General features: G+C 36.5%; 1 protein-coding gene across 1 annotated transcript; it reads right to left on the reverse strand.

Annotated features, from left to right (window-relative positions):
* Window positions 1-8509: 8509 nt before the first annotated feature.
* On the reverse strand, window positions 8510-12323 carry LOC149554472 (Protein kinase superfamily protein). Its single transcript, XM_089828893.1, has 4 exons — window positions 11168-12323; window positions 10645-10992; window positions 10353-10391; window positions 8510-9879 (listed from the first exon to the last, which is right to left on the reverse strand). The coding sequence occupies exons 1-4, from the start codon at window positions 12321-12323 to the stop codon at window positions 8510-8512; spliced, it is 2913 nt and encodes a 970-aa protein (XP_089685019.1).
* Between the last annotated feature and the right edge of the window lie 284 nt (window positions 12324-12607).

The following is a 12607-nucleotide window of genomic DNA, read 5'->3' on the forward strand; positions in this document are numbered from 1 at the left end:
TCAAAAGGGTTGTGGTCATGTTTAGATGTCGTTCAGCCTATTCTTCAAAGGCCTTTTGAGGTCATGCAGCATCGAAACAAAATGGATGAGGCAATCGGATTGATTGCATTACAGTTATTAGATAGTTTATAGTTTCATTTGGATGGGTGTAATACTCCTTTGGCTATGTGGACCAAGCTTGAAGGCTTGTTTGGTACTGTGAATGATTTCAGGGCACTTTAGATAAAGACAAAGCTTACAACACTTGCACCGGATTACTTATTAACTATTGATGACTTCTTGATGAAGTTTACTCAACAGAGATCCTTGTTATAGAGTTGTGGAAAGATGAAGACTGATACTGAGTGCATCTATTTGATTCTCTCAAAGCTTGGAGGGAATTTTCAGATATTTGCTTCCACATTCTATTCCACCAAAGATGCTTTGGGGAATTGATTTGTTATGCCTTCTTTTCAGGTCTTTTGTAATCGCTTGACTAGAGAGTAGTCAAAACTCATACAATTGGATACTATGACTGGTTCTAAGACAAAGGCATTGGTAGCTCAGACATCTACAGGAAAGCTGAAGCTGAAATTGAAGCATAAGATAGATTTAGTAGGCAGTGAGAGTTCCTCCAAGCCTCATCCCAAATAAGATGCTCGGAAACCCTCTCAGAAGGGTAATACTTCTAAGTCTGGTGAGTCTTCCTCCAAGGCTAAGAAGTATACAGGTGAACCTTGCAGTTTTTGTGGCAAGGAAGGACATCCAGTTTCTAGGTGTTGAAAATGTCTTGAGGCATTAGAGGAGTCCATGCAGCAGTCCAGTATTGCTTCTTTGAAGCCTCCACCTGCACCTACAAGGAAAGGACATGCTCTTTCTGCACGTGCATTATCTTCTCCAGCTTCTTGGATTCTTGATTCTGGAGCTTCCCATCATATGACACACTCACCTGATTTGGTTACCTCACTTGCTTAGAGTGTTACTACACAAATTGTAGTTGGTGACTCTTCTCAGCTTTCAGTCACAAGTTCAGGAACTATCTCTTTAGAGGGTGGTTCACTACAGGATGTTCTCTTGGTTCCAGCCATTTCTACGAACCTCCTGTCTGTCTTTCAGATTTGTCATTTAGGCTCTGGAAAGATAGTTGAGTTCTCGCCACATGATGTGGTTATTTGAGACCTCCATGATCCTAATTTGGTTATTGCTACAGGGAGTGTTGATCTTTAGTCTCACTTATATCAGTTCGATGGCTTTGAGAGCTCTAATTCTATAGGTGTTTCTCTCATTTCTTATGCAGACACAATGAGAAAACTTTGGCATGAGCGTTTTGGCCATGTCAACTACAGATACTTACAAAAGATGAGTACATAGGAGCTAGTGATTGGATTACCTCAAATCTCTTGTACTGATGGTGTGTGTCATGGTTGTGCACTTGGCAAACATCACAAGGATCCTTTTCCAGTAGGTCGATCCACACGTGCTAAGGCACCATTGGAGTTGATACATAGTGATCTTATGTCATTTCCCACTCCATCTTTTTCAAGTGCTCGATATGTGCTCACCTTCATTGATGACTTCTCCAGACGCACTTGGGTGTACTTTTTGAAGTACAAGTTTGATGTCTTTGATTCATTTCGAATCTTTAAGACCTTTGTGGAGAACTAGTCTGGTCTTTCAGTCAAGTGTATCCGCACTGACAATGGGGGGGAATATGTGAATCAGTCTTTCAAATATTTTTGCACTGAGCATGGTTTACAGCATCAGTTCTCTTTTCCCCATACACCTTAGCAGAATGGGGTTGCTGAGACAAAGAATGGGACATTACGGGAGATGGCCAATTGTATGATACAGTCTCATGCTATGAGTTCTTCATTTTGGGCCGAGGCTATCAATTGTGCCAACTATATTCAGAATCAGATGCCTCATAAGGCATTGCGACACATGACTCCTAAGGAGGCTTGGACTCATGTCAAGCCTGATGTTTCTACTTTTCGTATTTTTGGCAGTGGGGCTTGGGCATTTATTCCAGATGCTCAGTGAAAAGCCATGGAGAATAAGAGCCGACCACTCATTTTTGTTGGCTACTATGAGGATGTGAAAGCGTACAGGTTGTTTGATCCTGATTCCAAAGATGTCTTGTTTCAACGAGATGTTCAGTTTGATGAGCATTTTCCTTCTATGGATCCTCCATCTTCAACTTCTTCTTCACTACCTAGTTCTTCATCTACTTATCTATAGGATTATGCCTCCCATGAGGAAGATCTTGAATTTTATCCCCCTTTGCCTCCTCCACCAGATGTTTGGCGAGTGCCCAAGTGGGCTCATGATAATGTTGATGCAGCTGGACCTTTGGCTGGTGATCCTACAGATATTCATTGTACTCGTTCTCAAACTGCAAGTAGTGGCCTTTTCAGTCATGCCATTTTTGATGATCCTCAGAATTTTCATAGGCGACAGGACACTCAGAGTGGGATAGGGCTATGGATGAGGAGTACTTTTCTTTGATGAAGAACTACACATGGGATCTGTGTCCTCTTCTGAAAGGAAGAAAGTTGGTTTGGTGCTGTTCGATGTACCGTACCAAGTATGCTGCAGATGGTTCCATTGATTGGTACAAGACATGTCTTGTTGCAAAGGGTTTCACACAGGTTGAGGGTATTGATTACTCTGAAACCTTTGCCCCTGTTGCCAAGATGAACTCTATTCGCCTTGTACTCTCTCTAGCAGCTTCATAGGGATGGATAGTTTTTCAGATGGATGTGAAGAGTACCTTTTTGCATGGAGACTTACATGAGGAGATCTATATGGAGCAGCCTCATGGTTTTGTCTAGGACTCTTCATTGGTATGCCGACTTCGGAGGTCTTTATATGGTCTCAAATAGGCCCCTAGGGCTTGGTATGAGAAGATGGATTCCTTCTTGCTTGCTTCCCACTTCACACGATGTCATTCTGATCCTACAGTTTACATTCAGCATCATGGCACTGACTTATTGATACTTGTGCTTTATGTTGATGACCTCATCATCATAGGAAGCTCAATCTCCATGATACAGGGTGTTCAACAAGCATTGAGAGAGCAGTTTGAGATGACAGATCTTGGCCTTCTACACTATTTTTTGGGCCTACAGGTTGTTCAATCTTCAGACAGGATAGCCATACTCCAGCAAAAGTATGCTCATGATATGCTTCAGAGATTCGGCATGCTTGATTGCAAGCCTACCCCCACACCTTTTCATTCAGGTGTTGTTTTATCTACCACTTGCTCTACTCCTATAGTGGATTCCACTCTATATAGACAGCTTGTGGGTAGTTTGTTGTACCTGACACACACACGTCCTGATATTTCCTTTGCGGTTGGACTTGTCTCTCAATTCTCCCATGATCCTCATGAGAGTCATTGGCAAGCATCCAAATGTATCTTAAGGTATATTAGAGGTACAACATGTTATGGCATTCACTACACATCAGGGAATACTCACATTGTTGGTTTCACAGATTCAGACTGGGTTGGTGACATTGATGATCGCAAGTCTACTTCTGGTTTTGTATTTTGTCTTGGTTCTGGTCCTATCACATGGTCTTGCAAAAAGTAGCATGCTCATGCATTATCATCTACAGAGGCAGAATATAGGGCAGCCGTATTAGCTAGTCAGGAGGTTTTGTGGCTTCGACAGTTGATGACAGGGTTTGGATCTCCTCCTGATAGTCCCACCTTTCTATGGTGTGATAGTCAGAGTGAGTTGTACACATTTTATGCAACCCTGTTGAGCATCAGCGAACCAAGCACATTGAGCTTCACATGCACTTCATCAAGCATCTCATTTTGGATGGTGCTTTGAGCTTGGAGTACATTCCTACTGCTGAGTAGATTGCAAACATCTTCACTAAACCTTTTGCATCCCTGCAGTATCTTCAGCTGCATTCTATGCTTGGGGTGAAGGAAGTTGTCCTTTGGGGGTCTCAGTGATGAGTCCTTCCTTCCTTTTTTTTACTACTATCTTCTTCAGAGTAGAGTTTTTTCCACTGGGTTTTCTCTATTTCTCCATCTCATAGAGATTTAGTTGTTATTGGGTACCTCATCAGGCCTTATTGTCGGGACCCAAGTTTGCTTTAAGCTTTGCATTGTAGTTTCCTTGCTCTTTTTGCATTGTTTGTAGCTGCATTGTTGCTCATCTTAAGGGGGGGTGTTAGAGTAAAGCGTTGATTTAATTTCATTTATTAAATTCGCTTTACTCCCTTCTTAAGATTTTACTTTATGCACCTTTTGCATCTCTATTTAATAATTAATTAGTAATTATTAAATAGCTTTTCCTTCTTAGGTTTCTCTTTTTCGGGTTTTGATCTCCTTTTATAAGGATTGATCTTTTGTATTTTTGGTTATCTTTTCCATTTCTAAAAATACATTAGCATATTTTTCAGAGCAAAACCCTTTGCCTCCTCTTGTCTTTTTCTTCTATGATAGGTTTTTGCATGCAGCTATTCAAAGGCTTTGTGGATTTGTGTTGATCAAATCCTTCACATATCTCTTGTACTTGCCACAATATTACTTTGAACCATTCTAGTGTTGTGGAATCTAAGGAACAAAGGACTTTCCTAAGAAGTTTTTCAATAGCTCTTTCTTGGAAGGACTCAACCTACTCATACAAAATATGGGCAAAAACCTAACAATCTCATACCTAATGCATTGCTTTGTAATCAAGTATGTAGGAAAAGAAGTTCCCAAGTTCTCAGTGCTCAAAGTTTGGGATGAGGTGACCGTGTAGATCTATAAAACCAATAATTTAGGGTTCGTTTGGTTGCAAGTATAGGAATGGAGAATAATAATGCGCATTGGGAATAGGAATGGCTATTCCAATAACAACTATTTTTTGGAATTGGTATAAGCTCATTTTAGAGGCAAAATGAGAATATGTATTCATATTCCCTATTCCAATTGACGAACTAAGTAGAAAATTGAAAACGTATTCCAAATTTTCTATTCTTATTCCAGCAACCAAACGAGCCCTTGGAGAAGTGTGGTATTCTTACAAAAATTGTTGGGACTAATTCAAAGTGAACATGAAGATTGGATAAATGAATATAAGCATGATGACGGCCTAGATGGGATGGGAAGCAAAGATTCCAACAAAGTCATGCCAAAACATGGTAATAATTTATCAAAAGCTGAAGCAATTGACCAACCAAACCCATGTCATGGAGGTGTTGAGTCTATATGCACACATGCTCTATGTATAAGTTGTAATATTTTATCTATGTCCTTGAGATTATACATATAATATAGATACTATATGTTCTATAGATCATAGGCAAGATCCTATAACACAATGGTAATTTGTGAGCCTCTCTTGTGTTCGAGTCTATTGGCTCGAGCTTAAGACATAATAATTAATTTCAATAAATAATAATAATTAATCAAGGCTTCAACCCATTAGGGATCAAAAAATATGTTCTATAGCTCATATACAACTCATATATAGAAAAATATCAAGATTGTAGCTAGATTTTACATACACATTATTTTAAAAACTTATTGTAAAAGATAACTTGTATATAAGAATTCTGAATAAAGATGGCCATAAATTTTGATGCATATTTGGAATCATACAACTAAGCTCATATTCTCAACCCTGCTAATGTGTCATTTTTTAAATTATTATAAATTCTCTACAACTAAGCTACAACTTATTAATTAAAAAACAAATATAATTATTCAACAATTAAATTACATTATTAAAAAATCAAATACTAGCTGTTAAATGACACTTATTAGTTCCTACCTTTGGCACAAGAAACTAATGGAATCATAAGGTTCCATATTAGTTACATAATCTAAAAATTTCAAAATATACTAATGTTTGCAAAAGCTATATTAATTTGCATTTTTTTTGGAATTGAAAAATACAATTTTTTAAAAATTGTATTGGCTCATGATGAAAAAGGCAATGAAAAATTCAATTTTCTTCAACAAAAATACAAATATTTTTTCTAACACCTCTATTAATCAATGCATTAATTGCAACTTTATCTTTTTCACATTTGTGACAAGTGGATAAATTTTTTTTTTTAAATCATTTTTCTAACACCTATAATAATGAATGCATTAATTGCAACTTTATCTTTTCCACATTTGTTACAAGTGGATAATTTTTTTTATCTTCCACCTCACAAATATGTCTAATCAATATTAATTATTCCTATCTATTTAGACTTCAATGTTTTATATTTCTTATTTTAAATATATTTATTACTAGTTTTACATTGATGTTTATTTTTGTAATTTGTAAAATGTTATTCAAATATAGATATTTTAATCAAATATAGAGTTAAATATATTTCCTATTTTAAACACATTTATTATTTTCTACCATTTTACAATTTTGCTCAATTTTTTTATACCATTAATACTACCCCTCAAACTTACTACATATTTTGGTACTTTGATTTAAGTAATCAACAATTTATTTATTTTAATTAAATATTTCAACTTATAATTGAATTGGTAGAAATGGGTAGTTCATTCATATAATATAATTTTTATTGTTATATATATATATATATATATATATATATATATATATATATATATATATATATATATATATATATATATATAGTAAAATTATTAATATTTTTCAAATACTCTTCAACTCTCTCTGTTATTCTACATTTACTTGTCCTTATAATAACATATCATTCTCTCTTTTAGCTCTCTTCGTATAACATTATATCCCATGGCCTATAGGCATCTTTGATATCAACACTAGCTTTGTTGTATATATCCAGAAAAATGTTATGAACGTTTCCATTTTTAAAAACGCTTCAACATTTTCCATTAGTTCTTCGCTAAACACAAAAAACTAATTTTGAGCTATAAGCTTCCATTAGTAATATACAAAGGTGTTGACAAGATAGAGATAATTGCAAAAGCTACTTCAGTCAACCATAAAAACATAAAGGCAAGAACTTTGGCGCATGCGCCCCTTGTTATTAGTTCCTACCTATTTGTTTTCATTCAATTCAATTGACCAACCAATTAAAAGAAACTTTCAAATGTTTATTTTTATTTATTTATAATTTTTCATTATAAATCACATTTTTCATTCTTATATGACCATTCTATTTTTCCACATTTGTGACAAATTCATTAGATTTTCAAAAAAAGTAATATTGTCATCTTCCAACTCACACCACTTTGAACAATGTCTAATCAATATTAATTATCACAATTTATTTTTCTTACCAAGTTCAAATATAAAGTGAAATGTTTTATATTTCTTATTTTAAATTTATTTATTAGTTTTGCATTGATGTTTATTTTTGCCAATTGTAAAATGTTATTTGTTTAAATTTATACTATATTTTACTAGCTACTATTTTACAAATTTGCTCTAATTTTTTTAATACCATTTTACAAATTGTAAAACTAATACTAACCCTCAAACTTACTAAACAGTTTGATACTTTGAATTAAGTTTACACTATGTTTTACTAGCTACCATTTTACAATCTTGCTTTAATTTTTTTATACCATTTTGCAAATTGTAAAACTAACACTAACCCTCAAACTTGCTAGATATTTTGGTACATTGAATTAAGTAATAAACAAATTATTTTCTAAATTAAATATTTCAACTTATAATTGAATTGGTAGAAATGAGTGATTCATTTATATAATATAATTTCTATTTTTATTTATATATTTCTTAAAATAATATAATTATTGATATTTTTAAAATTCCCTCCAGCTCTCTCTACCATTCTTATTGACAGGAACTTTGACACATTGTGTCTATTGTTTTGTTTTAACACTGGTTATCATGTAGATTTTTCTCTTGCAAGCTTCTTGAACCTGCCAAATATCCTAGCTAATTTAAATATTAATTTGCTATGAGAAATTTTTTAGCACGCTGTAGAAGACAGACAATTTGTAGCTATAAAGAATATGTTCGGAAAAATGTCGGTAAATAATTCTATAATTATATAGATATGCTGAAATCAATTGACTTTAAAATTCTTTTTACTTTTTTTGGCCTCATATTACCGGGAAACTTGTTCTCCCCGAGCCGAAAAGTCAGATAATATAAATTCGGCCCTCCAAATATAATGAAACGCACAAAAATTAAGCCAGCCTTTCACTTTTCTACCTTTTTGAAATGGTTCCCAGTGCAAAAATATAGCTGTTGCTCCTCACTATGGTTAGGACTACAAATCGGCAGCATGTTTTTTCTAATATAGAATAAAAAAAGCATGTTTTCTACTTTTTGGTTGGATCCCATTTTCTCATCGTGTTTTCTTCTCTTCCTTTTCTCTTTCTTTTATTCTGATAATCTGCAATATAAAATCACACGATAGAATCCAAAAGCATAATATTTGATAAGAACTATTTACTAAATTTTAATTTTTATTGAAGTAAGCATAGTTTTCTTAAATACTATTCCAAAAAAGGCTTAAATCGGGCCTTGGTGCCTATGATATTCCTGACAATTTTTATTTTTATTTATTTCACTGTATTCAAACCTTTTTTACTATGTCAGTAATTAGAAAGGGATGATTGCAACTGTAACAGGTTGTCATAACAGTCAGTAGCAGTAGGCCTCTGATCAGGGTCTTGTTCTAAGCATCTGTTCTGCAAGTCCCTGAGAAGCTCAGATACATTGATCCCACATGTCCTGATGAGATGCCCAACACTCCAGACATCAACTTTCACTCCATGGAGTCCCCTTCCCATTTCAGGAGCATGATGGCTCATCCCACTCAGATTGTGGGGGTAAACCTGAGGCGCACCAATTGCATCCTCAAAGTCTATGATGAACCATTCATCTGACTCTCTCTTCTTCATCACATTATCCCATCTGAGATCCCTGTGCATGAATGAGATGTTGTGTAGAGCCATCAAGGCCTTTGTCACAAATTTGAGGGCTTCTATGAGTTGTTCAAGTGTTTGAGGCCTCACTGGATAGCCCCTTGGCTTGAATATCAATGCCAACTCCTTTTCTTCACTCCTGTGAATGTACTCAATGTGGGGGATCTTATTGCCCAAGAAATCATATATCTCCTTCACATTTGCCCACTTCCTTGTGTTTGAGAATGTCTTCTTCACATAGCCAGGCATCACCTCAATAATCTTCCCATTTCCTCTATCCAGCCTTTCATAGTCACTATGAATGTTACTACAATTGTGTCTATAAGAGGAGTCAGAGAGAATGGGCAAAAGCCTTGCTATTCTCCAGCAGGGAACAAGGGCTTTCAGTCTTTCAGCAGGAGTTGAGAGGTTCAATGAGTAAAGATCAATCTTAACCACCCTCTCATGTGATCTGCTTAGGGCACAAAATGTTACAGTATTGCCTACAGCATAATAACCTAAGATGTAAGGCAAGTGCCCATAGGACCATAATGTCTTGTCCAAAATCTTGACCCCAGGAGGATCATCACCTTCCTTGAGTGAATCGGTCTCCTCACCTCTCCATAAACACAAATTCTTAACAAACCCACACATGCTAGGCCATTCCTGTGACAGTAAATCATATGAGCCTGATTTCCTGAGCATCACAATATCTATTGCACACAACTTGTAGATGATTTTGTTGATGCACTCATCCCACAAACCAATAAAAGACTCCCTGCCATACCTTCTGCTTGAAGTTTGCCTAATTAGAGGTCCCACAATCTCATATGTAATTGCCCTACAATCTGTATCTGAGGAAGCACAGAAGAATACTTCCTTGCCCGTTGGAAGGTCCTCGTACACATCTGGTCTCACTGGAAAACGTAAATGCTTGGAAGGAGGCTCTTGTAGGTAAGATGATAGCTCAAATAATGTTGGTAAGCTGGAAGCGGGAACCCTTAGACATCCCAAAAAGTAATCAGTCCTGTCTTTAATCCCATGAAGAGGAGGTAATGCTGCAAATAGCATTAACAAATTACAATTCAGACAAATCATAAGCATACTAAGGTTAAATCAATAAATTATGATGTGTTTCTGAACAGTTAAGTCAATTAATAGGTCATACCAGCATTTTTAAAACTTTTCCTACTCTGAGCTCTTTAACATCCTCACAATAGATCATATTAATGAAAATATCAGACAATGTTAAGAAACAGCACAAAAGCCACAGGAACGTTTTCTAGATTATATGTCCAATTGCTTCAAAGTTTTCTTTTTAACGCCACATTGTACTCTGGATTTCAATTTTAAAATATGCACCCTCTGAGTGCATGGCCATGCATTGAAATTAGTGTGCTTGTATCCAAATTTGAATTGGACATAAATCGATATTGATCATAACAGAACTAAAATTCACGTTTCTTTAGCTGATCATTTTGAAAAAGCGAAGCAAGAAACTAAATACTTTTGCAGCATACTCTTGGGTTACCTTTAGAAGGCAATTCCAGTGATTCAAGCTCCGCAGATCCTGTTTAAGAAAATGACCGAACATAGGAAAAAAATCAGAACAAAAATACAATAGCAGCCAAAAGATATTTTAGGAAACTTGACACTCGGCGTCACTATGGGGCAGCATTCAATTGATTTATCACTCTAACATGACTTGATCTCAAAAGTTGCATCTTTAAAGCTTTTCTAAACCGGTTTACATAGGCTAAAGGCCTCATCTGCTGTACAAGTAAAGAGAAAAACTTGATGTAAACAGTGAAGGAATATCTTACCAGCCTTACGTCTACCAAAAACTTTGATCTGCTGACCAGGGATGAATAAATCAGTAGAGTATCCCTTGAGAGGGCCTCCCTCAAAGGCCTCAACCGTACTACCAGTCCACGTCTCATCAAAGAATGTCAATTCATTGGCATTCAAAAAATTCAGTTGGTCCACCTTCAATCTGCCTAGCTGATATTCACCTTCCTCAGCCCAAATATGACTTGTTTCTTCCCATATGATCTTCACTTTACCAATTCGTTGCAAATTTCTGTGACCACTTAGCGTATTACATTCACTGGTCCTTAATGGCTCTGCCACTGCAATTGTTTCATTCCCTGGAACAATAATCTGCACGAGTCCTGCAAACCCAGCCACAGTAATGTTATTTATAGTGACCAGTTTACAGAGGGCTAAACTCTTATGCCCACAAAAGTTTACGTCATTGACCTTTGTTTTGCATGTGATATCATACTTGGGTAGCCAATTTTTATTTATAAACATGAAAGTAAACATGGAAAAGCATTAACCACTAACTTTGGAGTGCACATTGGAAAACAGTGTTTATAAGGCCGTAGATATTCTTACTTGTATCATCAGATTTGTTTTCTTTGGGTTTACAGTTCTCTTTCTTCTCCGCTATTATGGGCTCTCTTGCAGCTGGTTTATTTGTGTGTTGCACATTTCTGGGAGATGATCTCTGTCTCGGACCCATGAACTGAGCTAATTCTTCATATACTTCCTCATCAAAGGAGGCTGGCAAACGGTGCAATTTTCTCTCATATGGTGACAGTCTGAAATAGCTCTTACCACCTTGTTCTTTTTCAGGGCCCTTTTCCCATTCATAGACCTTCCTGAACTCTCCCAGCATGTTGTCCCATTTTGTTCCAGCAGTTTTAGCATCCCTGTTAACACCATGCTTGTTCAGAAACTCTGCCACCTCTCTATCTTTAACTGATCTGTACTTGTTTACTTTACAAGAATGAGCTGATGTAAATGTATCTACCAGACAGTTATTACCATCTACTGACTCCTGCTGATCCGATGGTTTAGATGGATCGCCAAGGTATTGTATTCTCCATGCTCTCGCCAGCCATAGCATCTCATGAGGCTTCCAAACTGGGGACACAAATTTGCCCTTTCTCAGTGCAACTGCACTGTTGTTGTTATTATCTTGGCCTCCCTGTGATGGCTGAGATTTGGTTGAGCTGGATGGTGAGGATGAAAGCTGATGCTGCTGAGTTGATGGAGATGATGAAGGAGGATTGTTTTGTTGCAGAGTGTAATGTGAAGGTGACAAAGATGGAGGAGAGATATTGTTCTGCTGCACGGTGAAATGTGACTGTGAAGAGAGATTATTCTGCTGCTGTACATTGAAATGTGAAGGTGACAAAGATGGTGGAAAGACCATTGCTTGTGTAGGATTGGAAACCACTCTCCATGGAGACTCGTATCTACCTCTCTTAGCACTCGAGGCCTCTGGAAGTAGAGACTCAAATCTACCTCTTTTTGCACACAAGGAGTCTCTGAGTATGGGCAGTTTAGGGGCATAGAGAGGACTGCTTTGGTGAGGTGAGGATATGGGAATTACGGGAGCAGGGCAGTAGTTTTGGGGAGGTTGATCATTTGGAGATTCCTGATGTTCATGGTCACCATCCTTTATTGATGATGATCCCTTGAGATTATCGTCCATCACTACAGTAAACAAACGATATTATGCAATGATGAGGACGTATCTAATACAAGCAAAGCTTTTCATCTTTAATCCTGTTCACGAAAACCTGCTCCTAGAACTAACTAGTAAACTAGAACTGAAGAAACCCAAAGACCAAGCTGACCCAAAAAAAAAGAGTGTTTGTTGTTCGACTAGGGTGAACATTCCATCTGAAAGCGAAGTTGTACTGCTGTAGTAATACCCAACCAATACTATGACTAATATATCCGAAGGCACAGTTGTATAGAAGGCCTACACTATCA

Source organism: Cupressus sempervirens, chromosome 5 (genome assembly GCF_028749045.1).
Source record: "Cupressus sempervirens isolate cs-2001-9-10 chromosome 5, ASM2874904v1, whole genome shotgun sequence".
Taxonomy (NCBI): Eukaryota; Viridiplantae; Streptophyta; class Pinopsida; order Cupressales; family Cupressaceae; genus Cupressus; species Cupressus sempervirens.